Raw genomic sequence first — 17,019 nt, 5'->3', positions numbered from 1 at the left:
TAAATGTTCACTTTCACAAATGTTTCACATTCTTTTGTTTTTGGCAATTTACATTCTTCTTTCATATCGCCACCTACTGGTTGGGGCTGGTTAAAGGTGAAGATATACAGTCCACCACATCTGGGATATCATTAGGGTGAGTAAATGGACAGCATTTCATTTTTGGGTGAACAATTCCTTTAATAAACCTGGACCTTTTCAGTGCTGTTATTTTTTTGGTACTTGTTATTGCTGATTTTTTTTTTTAAACAGTTGTTTAGCTTGAGTGTTTTCCCCCATATGTTTTCCAATCCAATCTCATTTTGCTTCTGGATCGATCTGTGTGGGCAAAATTTGATAGCCCCATAAAATACTGCGCCTCTGAACCACAAACTTGAGGAGCATAACTTTCAGCATTTTGTTTTCCACATCCTCTTTGTGATTCAGCACAGTTTGTCACAGTGGACTGAGGCTATTCACACGAAAAGCTGGAAAATAGGCCTATATAGATTTAAAACTAGAGAAAGGACTTTGGAGTGTGACTAACGTTTAAGTTGTGCATTGCAAAAGAGAAAAACAAGTTGAAAAAGCCTCAGTCATGCGTTAAGCAGCCTGAACAACTGATTGACATACCATTTCACAGATAGTGATAGACTCAAGCAAACGGCGTCTTTTTGCCAAACAGGCAGTGACCCTTGTACTAAAATGTTGTGACTAGTCTCAATATAAGATAGCATGCCATCCTTGAACAATTAGACAAGATAAAACACTCATGTGTAAGCTATGTGTGTCTCCTTCATTAGTTTAATTTGTAAATGCACCAGTTGATTATGGACATTTGATGTCATTTTTGCTACAGACTGGTCCAGAGATAAGCACAGCTCACTTTCTATAAAATATGTTTTATTTATGTACACAGCATATGAAAACACATCATGAAATAAAACTCACAAAATTACAAAGGAAATGTGCTTGAACAGTCAGAGTTTGGTAGCGAACATTCAGCTACATCAAGTTTTCAGCAAAGATTGAATACTTAAATATAAAATGTTTGTGGTTCATTTAAAATGCTGTTTAGAGCTTTCAGCCTCTATCGCTTAAATTTACTTCCATCCAATCTATGTTTGATTAGTCTCTTCAAGCTTCTTTATATGAGCCATCACTATCTATTCCTGAACTATCAGGCACTGAACACTGGTTTGCTCGTTTGATCTGCACATCAGCTGGCCTATGGCCTTTGAGTGAGCCTGCTTTTGCCCTCCTCCTGCTCTGCCAGTTTGAAGTGGGTGTATGCCAGGATGCCAGTGAGGGTACAGAGGATGCCCAAACCTTGATTTAAAGACAAGGGGTCCTGAAAGAGCACATACCCACCCAGTAATGTGATGCAGAACTTGAAGTGTCCAAACATGTTGTAGCTTTAGAGACAAAGGTTAAGGGAATTTCAGAACTTGTTGGACGATTATTACTTATAATAAAGGCACAGTTTTGAGGACATACTGTATGTTGGACAAATGTTAACTGACTGCAACTTTCAATAATTACTTCTGAATTGACTTGTACTTGAGCTGAAGAGATGAGTTATAAACCAATAATTATCCCAAATGATTCTGTCGGTTGAGATCAGTGTGCACAGGTTCATTACTGGAAACAATTCATTCTACTGTACCTGTAAACTATCTTAAACAAGTTAATGTCTGGACCAGATTAAGAGTAAAAAAACACTCAAATTTCCAAATAAAACATATATATACACTGGTGGCCAAAAGTTTGGAATAATGTACAGATTTTGCTGTTTTGGAAGGAAATTGGTACTTTCATTCACCAAAGTGGCATTCAACTGATCACAAAGTATAGTCAGGACATTACTGATGTAAAAAACAGCACCATCACTATTTGAAAAAAGTCATTTTTGATCAAATCTAGACAGACCCCATTTCCAGCAGCCATCACTCCAACACCTTATCCATGAGTAATAATGCTAAATTGCTAATTTGGTACTAGAAAATCACTTGCCATTATATCAAACACAGCTGAAAGCTATTTGGTTCGTTAAATTAAGCTTTACATTGTCTTTGTGTTTGTTTTTGAGTTGCCACAGTATGCAATAGACTGGCATGTCTTAAGGTCAATATTAGGTCAAAAATGGCAAAAAAAGAAACAGCTTTCTCTAGAAACCCATCAGTCAATCATTGTTTTGAGGAATGAAGGCTATACAATGCTTGAAATTGCTAAAAAGATTTCATTCATAAGGTGTACACTACAGTCTTCAAAGACAAAGGACAACTGGCTCTAACAAGGACAGAAAGAGATGTGGAAGGCCAGATGTACAGCTAAACAAGAAGATAAGTACATCAGAGTCTCTAGATTGAGAAATAGACATCTCACATGTCCTCAGCTGACAGCTTCATTGAATTCTACTCGCTCAACACCAGTTTCATGTACAACAGTAAAGAGAAGACTCAGGGGTGCAGGCCTTATGGGAAGAATTGCAAAGAAAAAGCCACGTTTGAAACAGAAAAACAAAAAGAAAAGGTTAGAGTGGGCAAAGAAACACAGACATTGGACAACAGATAATTGGAAAAGAGTGTTATGGATCTTAAACCCATTGAGCTTTTCTAGGATCAGCTAGACTGTAAGGTGTGTGAGAAGTGCTCGACAAGACAGCCACATCTATGGCAAGTGCTACAGGAAGTGTGGGGTGAAATGTCACCTGAGTATCTGGACAAACTGACAGCTAGAATGCCAAGGATCTGCAAAGCTGTCACTGCTGCACATGGAGGATTTTTTGTTGAGAACTCTTTGAAGTAGTTTAAGAAGTTCTGAACATTTTTTCCAAATTGTAATAATGTATAGTCAGGACATTAATAACGTGAAAAATTACTGTGATCAGTTGAATGCCACTTTGGTGAATAAAAGTAACAATTTATTTCCATAAGAGCAAAATCTGTACATTATTCCAAACTTCTGGCCACCTGTGTGTGTGTGTGTGTGTGTGTGTGTGTGTGTGTGTGTGTGTGTGTATATATATATATATATATATATACACTACCGGTCAAAAGTTTTGAAACACTTGACTGAAATGTTTCTCATGATCTTAAAAATCTTTTGATCTGAAGGCATATGCTTAAATGTTTGAAATGAGTTTTGTAGACAAAAATATAATTCTGCCACCATATTAATTTATTTCATTATAAAACAAAAAAATTTAATAAAAATAAACAAAGTTTTTGAAATTGATGACTTGGACCAATAATAAAGAAAAGCAGCCAATAAGTGCCAGATGGGAACTCCTTCAATACTGTTTAAAAAGCATCCCAGGGTGACACCTCAAGAAGTTGGTTGAGAAAATGTCAAGAGTACATGTCTGCAAATTCTAAGTAAAGGGTGACTACTTTGAAGATGCTAAAATATAAAACAGTTTTGATTTATTTTGGATTTTGTTTAGTCACAACATAATTCCCATAGTTCCATTTATGTTATTCCAGAGTTTTGATGACTTTACTATTATTCTAAAATGTGAAAAAAAATTATAATAAAGAATGAGTAACTGTTTCAAAACTTTTGACCGGTAGTGTATATAATGTAAATGTGGTAGAATTTTTTTTGCGTTAAATGTTTTCTTTACAAAAAAATAAAATAAAAATTAATACAATAAAAATAAAAACATTGACTTGTGTGTATGTGTAACATTGAACCCATTCTTACTTATGCTCCCAAAACCCAAAGTAATTCTTGCAATTATGGCACATCCTCATCTCTGTAGACTGCTAGATAATGTTACCTTGCACGAGACAAGTTTAAATCAGCAGAACTCACAGCAATAATGTTCAATATGTCACTAAAATCCAACATTCTAGGTTTGCAAGGCACAAAAGCACATTTATAGATCAACATATGTAAGACAGTGAGAACACGGCAGTGGCCCGATAGGACAAGTTACAATTCCGTCAACTTGCCCGAAACTCTCTCATACTGCAGGACATCTTTAATGCTGAACCTGCTAGCCCTAGGTTTAAAACACATAAACCTAATTTCTTCATACATTATTAGTTTGTCTTGATAACTTGGATCCCTCAATTTACGACTTGGGTCAACATGCTCAGTGAAGTCTTTTCTATCATTATCATGTAAAACAATGACTTAGACCCATGTCTATTGACAACCTTAGGCGAGATCAACATAGCTAATGTGCATCAGTAGCCAATTAGACAAATCCAGAATTCATGTGATGTAAAATGGGTTGGAGGGCCACATTTTACTCCCATTTACACAATTTGGGCTGCCTTCATACAATTATGATGGTTTAGTAAATGTTACAGTGGTACAGTGATGTAGTTTTAAACAGATATATGCCAAGTGCTCCCTCTGCTGGTCAAACTGGAGAAAGTCTTTCTCATTATCAGTCCCCGAATGGGCATATTCAAAAACATGACATGTGTCAAGTATGGCTTAGGGCTAAAATGTGCCCTGATTTACTGCTTCCCATTTTATTATTAACTAAGTGTGTAACTAAACATGTGTAACTGTTTGCCGAGCTTCAATGCTCTGTGAACAAACAATTGCTTGCATTATTGCAAACATACCTACATCAAAAGTCACGCTGGATTGAGGACACTGTTTGCACATTTTTGACTAAAGGGTGTGTTTTGTACACCAACAAAAAAATGATAAGAAAATAGCTAGTAGAAATAGTAGTAGAAAGGATACGTAACAGGTGACGTGTTCCCAATGATCCAATATATGGACAAGTTGACCAGAAAGGCGATAACTCCAGATAGAAAGACCATCACCTGAAAAAAATAAAATAAATACAAATCCAAGAATGTAGTTACACTTGAAACTTAAGACAGTATCAAGATTGTTGCTGTTAATGGAAACTATTATGAAGATGGAAAGTAGTGGTGAACTATTTTCATTAACTAAAATAAAATAAAAAAAATGGAGAAAATGGAGAAAGAACCACTCAAATAGACAAGTGACCATCTGATTGGCAAGCCAAACAACCAATCTCAGTTTGCTTGTTGCATTTCCTGATAAAGTGTTGTGTCGTCATAGGCAGATAGAAAGATTTGTTCGAGTTCTGCTTTATAATTGATGAAAACTAAAACTGATATCAATCCTTTATGAAATAAAAACTAAACTAAAACTCATCATTTTCCAAAGACACAAACAAAATAAAAACTGCTGAACAATTAAAACTAACTAAAATTAAACTAATATTGACATTAAAAAAAAAAAACAAACAAACTAGTAAACCTACATAAGTATCAATAGCTGGGTTTCCATCCACATATTTTCATGCACATTTTGAGATATCACAAAAAACTGCTGGATGGAAACACTAATATGCGAAGAAAATCTCCAAAATATGTATAAAACACTTATACACTCGCTTGAGGTGGACACATCATTTATTGGATAAGAGGAAATGCACATAAACTATGATGGAAACACATTTACTAAATAAAATCCTATTGAATTCACATTGGCAAGAATTGGAATTACCTGCATTTCTGTGTTAATTATTCACAAAATGTGGTCTAAACTACAGCTAAGTCCTAATAATTAATAAACACAATCTTCTTAAAGTAATGATTAACAAATAATTGCACTTGTTTTTGACAATAGTGAATATACAAACTGTGAAAGTCTTTGTTCACGTGCCCACTATCTGAAAAACACTGAACAAAAATGGAGGAAACCACTTCCGTCCAAATAGCAAAAAATGCTTCACGTGTCAAGTTTGCAAAAGACAACCGTGGTGCTCCACAAAGTTTCTAGGATAATATTCTGTGGACAGATGAAATGAAAATTGAACTTTTTGGCAGAAACACGCAAGATATTATCTGGGGGAAAAAAGGCGCTTCACACCAACACCAAAATCTCAACTCAACTGTGAAGCATGATGGAGGAAGCATCATGGTTTGGGGCTGCTTTGCTGTTTCAGGGCCTGGACAGTTTGCAGTCACTGAGGGAACAATGAATTCAAAACTGTATCAAGAGATTTTACAGGGGAACTTCAGGGTAGCATTCCATCAGTGAAAATTTAAAAGAGGAGCCAGTGACCCAAAGCACAGAAGCAAATCAACAACATAATGGTTTAAGAGGAAGGAATTCATGTTTTGGAATGGCCAAGTCAAGAGTCCAATTGAGATGTTGTAGCATGACCTGAATAGTGCTGTTCATGCAAGAAATCCCACAAATATTATTGAACTGAAATACAGTATATTTGAAGGGAGGAATGGAGTAAAATCCCTCCTCAAAATCCCTCCTCAGTGATATACAAGGCTGATCAAGAGCTATAGGAAACGTCTGGTGGAGGTTATTGCTGCCAAAGGAGGTTCTACCAGTTATTTAACGCAACGTGTTCACACACCTTTTCCAGCATGGACTGGGAACAATTAAACAACATGTTCTATAAAGACATACAAAACTACAATTATTTGTTAATCATTACTTGAAGCAGATTGCGTTTATTAATTATTGGGACTTAGCTGAAGCTCAGACCACATTTTGTGAATAACCGACACAGAAATGCAGGTAATTCCAAAGGGTTCACATACTTTTTCTTGCCACTGTATTAGGAATACAAGATGCACAAAAAAAAAATCACATGACTGAATAACTCGTTCACAACTGGACTAACCAGTAGACCAATCATGGCATCTGAAATGTTGCTCTGGTCATCCTAAAATAAAAGTGTAAAGAAAATCCAAAGCCTGCAAAGAGTTTGCAGAGCAAACAAGTGGAATACAAACTTGAACTGTGCTGAAGAGCAGGTTTATTGACACTTTTCGCTCTCAGACACCAGACAAATTTCTTTACAGTGTTTTGTCTGTGCGCTCTAAACCGCGAGTATTTGATTAATATCAGAGTCACAGTGGCTACAATTTCTCCAATTCTGTTCTTTTGAACACAAGGGATGGAAACGCGGCTTTAATCGAACGTTGATAATTAGGTTTTTTGCATAAATTAAATTCGCAACTCAACTTGGATGGAAACATGATAAATGAATCAAAGAAATAATGATCAAATCCTAACACTTTGTTTTAACCAGACTTGCCGCAATAAAGCGATAAAGATTTTTCGTCCTAATCAGCCATATCCGTGAAAAGCAACAGGACATATTCTCGATCACTTGGTGTTTCTATCTATTTCTGTGGCATCGATAAGTGACATGTAGTCATCTGCAAGATGAAAATAAAGATAAAGCTTAGTGTTGAACTTCAAAAAGTTTACTCGAGAATTACAGGTAGGTTGGGAGGGAGGGAGTGCGTGAGTCAAGCAAGAGAGGCACTTTCTTGCTCTCTTACCTGGGCCTGGAATGACCAGGGGCCGAAGATGCCACCATCTCCAGTGATCGGTTCAAAGAATGGCACCAGGACTAAGAGAAATGCGGAAGACATGGGTGCCTGATAATACAGTAACTGCATAGAGTTCACCTGCAGCTCATGCTGTTTGGCGCCAACCCACTACAACACAAAGGGAGGAGTAACGAGTTATTAGACTGATATATGACATTTACTCTTTAGCTATTTTTTACAATTATGGTCAATAGAAACAACCCTTTTACATTGTCTTTGGTTAATTTGGTTATTATCAATGATTTTATAGCCTACAGTCTTCTGTTAATTCAAGCATTTTTATATCAAGTGTCCCTAGGATGGCTGAGGGAGTCTCTCTGACCTGGATAAGGTTGACAAAGAGATATGACTTCAAGCCAAGGTTGTTTTTTTTAATAAGTATATAGAGTGAGAATGATAGATTACTTACCACTTGATATAGTGAGGTGACAAAGACTCCTAGTGTGGCAAAGACCATACCTAGAAGATTGAACTTGACATCATAGTAAGAGTTCAGCATGACCCCTAGTGTGATTGGCACCTGATTATCAAAATATAAAAATAAAAAATCAGTGAACTTTTTTTTATTTTAAAACTGTAATAAACCTGTATTTCAACTGGTGTTTCATAGTCTTGTATTCAAGTAACTATGACACGGCTTTTATCAGCCCATGAAATTACTGTGAGCATAGTTCACGACACGTGTGTCACATGCATGTTATAAAAGCAAGTCAAAACAATACATTTAACTAGGACGTTGGCTCGACAAAGCCTTTGTCTGAAAGTGTTTATGGATGGATGGATGGACAACTTTAGATAAAGCCTTCAGAAAGATAGATGTATGGATAGATTTTGTTTATAACTTGCTGTAAGTGATTTCTTTCATGGAAAAGTTATGCAAAAAAATGTCCTACTCCCTTAAAGTTATTAATGAAATAAGTACCCTGAGATATCTCACCGGTCTCTGTGACAGCTGTAGACTTTGTAAACAGCAAACATAAATGTGTCCACGGACACTGAAGCGATTCACTTGTCAATCATTTTGCTCGTTCTCATAGTGTTGTATTTGAAGCAGATCATTGAGGCTATGAATCATAATGTTTGTAAGATGAGGGTACTATTGTGCCACTGTTGAATTTGACAGCCACAGGAACAAACAATGCTGCTCTTTTGCTCGGTTTTGGTCTCAAAATTATCTTTGGAGGGCGGGCTATTGGAATAAGGGGGCATGGCCATTTCAACGGCTCAGTCAGGTGAACGCTTGAGAATGCTAAAATCGCTTACAACACCTTTAAAACCATGATATGGCAGGCCTTGTGCATGATTGTTTACATTTGGATTTTTTGAAAGTTGGAGTTTGAATTAAGGAGCATTCCGTTGGCCTGTTTGAACATTCTGTCAATGTAAGTCAATGGGATATTGTATGGTCCACTGTGGGCAAACCGTTATTCAGGTCAGTTAGAAAAGATGTAGCAACACGAGCCAGAACAGTCTGTAGGTCTGTGCCAAGTGGATGTAGTCTGAAAGCTCTAGGAGGAATATCAATTGACAATTTTGGTCTTGGTTTAGGGATTAAAAATAAATAAAATAAAGTCTATAGAATAACAGGATGTTGGCTTCGTCATGCCAACATAATTAACAAACATTATATAATGCTTAACAGATAATTTTTCTAAATATAAACATTTTTTGTATGATGTCTTACTGTATATATTATTAATACTTTAATGTACATGAATGAACTACTGATCTGTTATGCATTATAGAGAACACTTTTCTATACCTACACTGGCAGCCAAAAGTTTGGAATAATTATGGAAAGAAATTGTTACTTTTATTCACCAAAGTGGCATTCAGCTGATCACAATGTATAGTCAGGACATTAATAATGTGAAAAATTACTATTACAATTTGAACAAAAAAATGTTCAGAACTTCTTAAACTACTTCAAAGAGTTCTCATCAAAAAATCCTCCATGTGCAGCAATGACAGCTTTGCTGATGTTTGGCATTCTAGCTGTCAGTTTGTCCAGATTCTCAGGTGACATTTCACCCCACGCTTCCTGTAGCACTTGCCATAGATGTGGCTGTCTTGTCGGGCACTTCTCACGCACCTTACAGTCTAGCTGATCCCACAAAAGCTCAATGGGGTTAAGATCCATAACACTCTTTTCCAATTATCTGTTGTCCAATGTCTGTATTTCTTTGCCCACTCTAACCTTTTCTTTTTGTTTTTCTGTTTCAAAAGTGGCTTTTTCTTTGCAATTCTTCTCATAAGGCCTGCACCCCTGAGTCTTCTCTTTACTGTTGTATATGAACTAGGGATGCACCGATCCTATACCTGGATTGGTATCGGCTCCGATACTGAAACTTTTAGACGGATCGGGTATCGGTCCAACGAGCCAGATCCAAATCCGATACTGTGTGTTAGTCATGTTCGTTACTGTCAAGCTCCAAAAAAATGACATAGAAGAACCATAAAAACACCATTTCAGTTCATATGACTCGTGCATTTTATTCAAAGCCACTTGAAGACGTGCGATAGCTCTGTGAATCACAAAACGCTGTGTTTAATAAGTAAATATATAGTATGCGGCTGGTGATGCACTCGCGGCTATTGTTAGCCTTCACAGCAGTGTGCAATATTTGAGCGCTACTCAAGAACAGCATCTCAGATGTAGATGCTCAATAGTTCGGTTCACTTATAATATGCATTTAGAACGGCACCAGAGGTGCATTTTAACAGAATTTGAATAAGAAGCAAATTAAACTTGCCTACAAACAGACACATACAGGACTTCCTGGAGAGTTTAGAATGTAAAAATAAAAGCGTGAGGATTTAAAAAGTGCACGATTTAATAATTTATAATTTTAATAATAATTTTCTTTATTTATCACACATTATACATTTGCACATATACAGTGAAATTCTTCTTTTTCACATATCCCAGCTAGGCTGGGGTCAGAGTGCAGGGTCAGCCATGATACAGCGCCCCTGGAGCAGATAGGGTCAAGGGCCTTGCTCAAGGGCCCAACAGTGGCATCTTGGCGGTGCTGGGGCTTGAACCCCCTGACCTTCTGATCAGTAACCCAGAGCCTTAACTGCTGAGCTACCACTGCCCCTTGGTGATTTAAATATATTCCTGTTGTATTTAAAATTAAAAGTCAATAACAATAATATTAAGTTGAATGGGTTCCAAAAAATAACTGTGAATGAAAAGTGGACTGATGTCTTACAACTAAATTGAACAAAAAAAGAGATCTGAATCCTTTAAAGTCCAGATGCAAGTTGAAACATTTTTAGAATAAAAGAATGAAAAAAAAGGAAAAAATAAAACACTGGTTTCTTTTCTATTGAAGACTTGAAGACTGGAATTACTGTTAATTTTGCTGCTACATTATCCAGTATACTAGTTAATAATAAAGTGTTTCTTAATAAGCTATACATAATGTAAAGATATTCTAAACCGATTATGCAAAAAAAAAAAAAACAACAACACTGGTATCGGCTTGGGATCAGTATCGACCGATACTGAGATTTCCGATATCAGAATCGGATCGGAAGAGAAAAAGTGGTATAAGTGGTTTCATCTAGCATCCCTACATGAAACTGGTGTTGAGCGGGTAGAATTCAATGAAGCTGTCAGCTGAGGACATGTGAGGCGTCTATTTCTCAAACTAGAGACTCTGATGTACTTATCCTCTTGTTTAGTTGTACATCTGGCCTTCCACATCTCTTTCTGTCCTTGTTAGAGCCAGTTGTCCTTTGTCTTTGAAGACTGTAGTGTACACCTTTGTATGAAATCTTCATACAAATTCAAGGCAATTTCAAGTATTGTATAGCCTTCATTCCTCAAAACAATGATTGACTGATGAGTTTCTAGAGAAAGCTGTTTCTTTTTTGCCATTTTTGACCTAATATTGACCTTAAGACATGCCAGTCTATTGCATACTGTGGCAACTCAAAAACAAACACAAAGACAACGTTAAGCTTCATTTAATGAACCAAATAGCTTTCAGCTGTGTTTGATATAATGGCAAGTGATTTTCTAGTACCAAATGATCAATTTAGCATGATTACTCAAGGATAAGGTGTTGGAATGATGGCTGCTGGAAATGGGGCCTGTTTAGATTTGATCAAAAATGACTTTTTTCAAATAGTGATAGTGCTGTTTTTTACATCAGTAATGTCCTGACTATACTTTGTGATCAGCTGAATGCCACTTTGGTGAATTAATGTACCAATTTCCTTCCGAAACAGCAAAATCTGTACATTATTCCAAACGTTTGGCCACCAGTGTATATGCATAATGAAAATGCACTTACTAGAGTGAGTTTGATCTTTGTGGAGAATGTCTTTCTGTAGTACATGGTCTGTATGACTATGATCACAGGTGTTGTCATGACCTTGGCCAGCTGATATGTTCCTATAGTGTTGTTTTGCAGAGAAAGATTGGTGAATGCAACAAAGCCACAGAAACTCAAAGCCAGCAGGATGATTTTAGAGGGTCTGAGACTCTTGGGAGAGAATATGTCCATCTTCTGACACATGTACAGACCCAGCCATGTCACCACGAAATGAACGAGAGTCAATGTCATATTGGGAAAGCCATAGTGCACATAGATCCATTTGTTAATGAACACTATGCAGATCGAAGACAGCAAATTGACCAGGAGTCCTGCAATAATCCGACTGTTTCCGAACAGATCAGAGAGTCCAGCCATAGCTGTACTGATTCAGAAACAGTTTTAATCTTCTGAAAATAAATCTGGACAAACAGATTCAAGCGTCTGTTTGGGTAATGCATCAGCAGAGAGACAGAACAATCCACCGCTTTCTGTGGCTGACAGTGTGAAAGCGGTTCAGAAAGGCTTTCATTATAGGACTAGAGGACTCTTTCCTCACAGAGCGCCGTAGCTGAACACACTGGCGTGACGTCATCAAACGCGACGCTCGTTGTGCAGCAGTGAGCACGCAACGCCGCGTCACTGAGCACTGAGCCGTCTAGAGGGAAAAAAGAGAGAGGGGGGTTTCTACGGAGGCCTGTTTCCGCCACTCACACTGTAAATAAAAAACAACAACAAAGGGATGAAAGAAAGAGGGGGGAAAATAGAATTATGGCGCTTAATCATAATTATGAGACGATGTCAAAATTATGATATATGTAAGTCATCATAATTGTGTATTTCTTCAACTTCGGGCAGTTTTAGCATTGTGGACTTCTAGAAAGTAAAACCTCGTTAAAACATTTTCCCACTCTTACTGAATTCCTACTACAGTGTCATTTCCAGCAAATCTCAAACTCTGTTTTGTGTTTAATAGAACAACGTGGTGGAAATGACGATGATGGAAATTACATGTGTTACGTTTTTGAAATTAATAAAAAATTCATAGCTAATATTTGATGTATTTAAATACAAACAGTTAAATGACATTTTCACTCTTTTTGCATAATTTGGCAAAAAACAACAACAACAAAAAACATCTTGATTGGAAATTAAGCCTAATAAAATTATTCTGCTCACAGGTGATATTTGCAGCACATCCGGAAAGTATTCACAGCGCTTCACTTTTTCCACATTTTGTTATGTTACAGCCTTATTCCAAAATGGATTAAATTAATTATTTTCCTCAAAATTCTGCAAATAATACCCCATAATGACAGTGTGAAAGAAGTTTGTTTAAAATCTTTGCAAATTTATTAAAAATAAAAAACAAACAAAAAAATCACATGTACATAAGTATTCACAGCCTTTGCCATGACACTCAAAATTGAGCTCAGGTGCATCCTGTTTCCACTGATCATCCTTGAGATGTTTCTACAACTTGATTGGAGTCCACCTGTGGTAAATTCAGTTGATTGGACATGATTTGGAAAGGCACACCTGTCTATATAAGGTCCCACAGTTAACAGTGCATGTCAGAGCACAAACCAAGCCATGAAGTCCAAGCAATTGTCTGTAGACAGCTGAGACAGGATTGTATCAAGGCACTGGGGAAGGGTACAGAAAAATTTCTGCAGCATTGAAGGTCCCAATGAGCACAGTGGCCTCCATCATCCGTAAATGGAAGAAGTTTGGAACCACCAGGACTCTTCCTAGAGCTGGCCGCCTGGCCAAACTGAGCGATCGGGGGAGAAGGGCCTTAGTCAGGGAGGTGACCAAGAACCCGATGGTCACTCTGACAGAGCTCCAGCATTTTTCTGTGGAGAGAGGAGAACCTTCCAGAAGAACAACCATCTCTGCAGCACTCCACCAATCAGGCCTGTATGGTAGAGTGGCCAGACGGAAGCCACTCCTCAGTAAAAGGCACATGACAGCCTGCCTGGAGTTTGCCAAAAGGCACCTGAAGGACTCTCAGACCATGAGAAACAAAGATTGAACTCTTTGGCCTGAATGGCAAGCGTCATGTCTGGAGGGAACCAGGCACCGCTCATCACCTGGCCAATACCATCCCTACAATGAAGCATGGTGGTGGCAGCATCATGCTGTGGGGATGTTTTTCAGTGGCAGGAACTGGGAGACTAGTCCGGATCGAGGTAAAGATGAATGCAGCAATGTACAGAGACATCCTTGAAGAAAGCCTGCTCTGGACCTCAGACTGGGGCGACGGTTCATCTTCCAACAGGACAACGACCCTAAGCACACAGCCAAGATAACAAAGGTGTGGCTCCGGGACAACTCTGTGAATGTCCTTGAGTGGCCCAGCCAGAGCCCAGACTTTAACCCGATTGAACATCTCTGGAGAGATCTGAAAATGGCTGTGCACCGATGCTCCCCATCCAACCTGATGGAGCTTGAGAGGTCCTGCAAAGAAGAATGGGAGAAACTGCCCAAAAATGGGTGTGCCATGCCTGTAGCATCATACTCAAAAAGACTTGAGGCTGTAATTGGTGCCAAAGGTGCTTCAACAAAGTATTGACCAAAGGCTGTGAATACTTCTGTACATGTGTGGGTTGTGTTTTTTTTTTTTTTTTTTTTTTTTTCCTTATAAATTTGCAAAGATTTCAAACAAACTTTCACATTGTCATTATGGGGTATTGTTTGTAGAACTGAGGAAAATAATGAATTTAATTTATTTTGGAATAAGGCTGTAACATAACAATGTGGAAAAAGTGAAGCGCTGTGAATACTTTCCGGATGCACTGTACCATGAATTTTCTTAGTTTTTTTCCAATCATCACTTGTCTCCTATCATATTTAATCTCAAGCATGCACACTTTTGTCAGTGTGGTTAACAAGTACTCTAAACTTCTAAAAAAAAAAAAAAAAACTAAATTTTTGCTGTTGTGGAAATTATGCCATAACTGTGGGACAGTCGTGTTTGGTTTTTTTTTTTAATTATAGAAATAATTTTTTATACAATATTGAAATATTTTTATTTAACCCTTTGTTTAGATTAATACAGTTTTAAATGTAATATTTAGCATTTTACAATGAATTTTTACAGCCTAATACTGGCTAAAACAGCAAAATCTAAATTCTAAATAAAGGGCATTTGAAAAGTACCAAAAATACATGATGGTAGAAAGTCAGTTTTAATGTGAACTTCATATAACAACACACTATGCACTTTAAAATGTACTATGCATTCATGCAATTCATGTAGTGTATGAATTTTCACTGTAGTATCGTCTCAAATGGAACACTTAACCGATTTTTACTACACTGAAGCGTTCGCCTTTTAACAGCTGATGGAAGTGACGTTTCAAATCCAAGCATTGTGTTGCCGCTAGCTTTAGCGCGCTATCCACCCTCAGTTCCACACGTACACTTGTGGCCAAAAGTTTGGAATAATGTACAGATTTTGCTGTTTTGGAAGGACATTGGTACTAAAATTCACTAAAGTGGCATTCAACTGATCACAAAGTATAGTCAGGACATTACTGATGTAAAAAACAGCACCATCACTATTTGAAAAAAGTCATTTCTTATCAAATCTAAACAGGCCCCATTTCCAGCAGCTATCACTCCAACACCTTATCCTTGAGTAATCATGCTAAATTGCTAATTTGGTTCTAGAAAATCACTTGCCATTATATCAAACACTGCTGAAAGCTATTTGGTTTGTTAAATGAAGCTTAACATTGTCTTTGTGTTTGTTTTTGAGTTGCCACAGTATGCAATAGACTGGCATGTCTTAAGGTCAATATTAGGTCAAAAATGGCAAAAAAAAGAAACAGCTTTCTCTCAATCATTGTTTTGAAGAATGAAGGCTATACAATGCTTGAAAGATTACGAAGGTGTACACTACAGTCTTCAAAGACAAAGGACAACTGGCTCTAACAAGGACAGAAAGAGATGTGGAAGGGCAGATGTACAACTAAATAAGAGGATAAGTACATCAGAGTCTCTAGTTTGAGAAACAGACGCCTCACATGTCCTCAGCTGACAGCTTCATTGAATTCTGCTCGCTTTTCACGTACAACAGTAAAGAGAAGAATCAGGAGTACAGGCCTTATGGGAAGAATTGCAAAGAAAAAGCCACTTTTGAAACAGAAAAACAAAAAGAAAAGGTTAGAGTGGGCAAAGAAACTCAGACATTGGACATCAGATAATTGGAAAAGAGTGTTATGGGATCAGCTAGACTGTAATGTGCGTGAGAAGTGCCCGACAAGACAGCCACATCTATGGCAAGTGCTACAGGAAGTGTGGGGTGAAATGTCACCTGAGCATCTGGACAAACTGACAGCTAGAATGCCAAGGATCTGCAAAGCTGTCATTGCTGCACATGGAGGATTTTTTGATGAGAACTCTTTGAAGTAGTTTAAGAAGTTTTGAAATTTTTCAAATTGTAATAGTAATTTTTCACGTTATTAATGTGCTGACTATACATTGTGATCAGCTGAGTGCACGAAGTGTCCAACACTCCACACTACGTTTTGACGGTTGAAAAAGTGCATCATCCGGGTACTCGTAGTATACTTCTTTTTGTTGCATTTTCAGTGTAAATATACTACTCGCATTACTTGCACCACAAAATGACTTAAAATAGTGCAGAAGTGTGCTGTTTGGGATGCACCTTTAGTTAAATAATTCTGCTTTACCTACATCCTTAGCTTTGGTAATGTTATATTTTTTATGCAACCCCTCTGTTCTTGCAGGCCTTTCTCTCCAGAAAATAAATAGAGACGCCGTGTAGAGATAATGCATACAGCATGATTAATTAATCTGGATACTGGATAAAACACCTCAATATTAGACACAGACAATGAAATTCCCAGTCACAAACTGCAAATATATACTGTACACATCAAAAAGTATGCACCTCCAAACATTATGTGGGTCACCTTCAGGTGTGAAATACATTAATTAAGGTCAGCCAGTTTCTTTTTCAGTCTGCTGTTGAGAAGAATGGAAGGTCAATTCTTGTCTCTAGCCAAACTGTGTAATAATTTAAATGTAATGTGTTAATCCAGGATTAGTATTTCGATTTAAATTTTCTTATTGAGCAAACAGGTCTGTGGATGATGCAGTCAACATGGGATTGCATCATATCCTGCAACATCTGGATAGACCAGGGACATATGCAAGGATCCTTTTTGTGGACTTCAGCCCGGCTTTCAACACCATCATCCCAGCTATCCTCCGGACTAAATTACACCAACTCTCTGTTCCCATGTCTATCTGTCAGTGGATTACCAGCTTTCTGACTGACAGGCAGCAGCTTGTGAGACAGGGGAAATTCACTTCCAGCA

General features: G+C 37.5%; 1 protein-coding gene across 1 annotated transcript; it reads right to left on the bottom strand.

Annotated features, from left to right (window-relative positions):
- Positions 1-786: 786 nt before the first annotated feature.
- On the bottom strand, positions 787-12,262 carry LOC127436822 (solute carrier family 35 member E3-like). Its single transcript, XM_051691256.1, has 5 exons — positions 11,648-12,262; positions 7,753-7,863; positions 7,293-7,451; positions 4,687-4,769; positions 787-1,394 (listed from the first exon to the last, which is right to left on the bottom strand). The coding sequence occupies exons 1-5, from the start codon at positions 12,044-12,046 to the stop codon at positions 1,208-1,210; spliced, it is 939 nt and encodes a 312-aa protein (XP_051547216.1). The 5' UTR covers positions 12,047-12,262; the 3' UTR covers positions 787-1,207.
- Between the last annotated feature and the right edge of the window lie 4,757 nt (positions 12,263-17,019).

This window comes from Myxocyprinus asiaticus, chromosome 47 (assembly GCF_019703515.2).
Source record: "Myxocyprinus asiaticus isolate MX2 ecotype Aquarium Trade chromosome 47, UBuf_Myxa_2, whole genome shotgun sequence".
Taxonomy (NCBI): domain Eukaryota; kingdom Metazoa; phylum Chordata; class Actinopteri; order Cypriniformes; family Catostomidae; genus Myxocyprinus; species Myxocyprinus asiaticus.
This window is presented reverse-complemented; position numbering and strand designations above follow the sequence as displayed.

Coding starts and splice junctions, on each gene's coding strand:
- LOC127436822 (XM_051691256.1), bottom strand. CDS start 12,046: ATGGCTGGACTCTCTGATCTGTTCGGAAACAGTCGGATTATTGCAGGA. Junction 7,452..7,752: donor TCACCTCACTATATCAAGTG/GTAAGTAATCTA, acceptor TTTGTGTTGTAG/TGGGTTGGCGCCAAACAGCA. Junction 1,395..4,686: donor GGGAACACGTCACCTGTTAC/GTATCCTTTCTA, acceptor TTGTCTCTAAAG/CTACAACATGTTTGGACACT.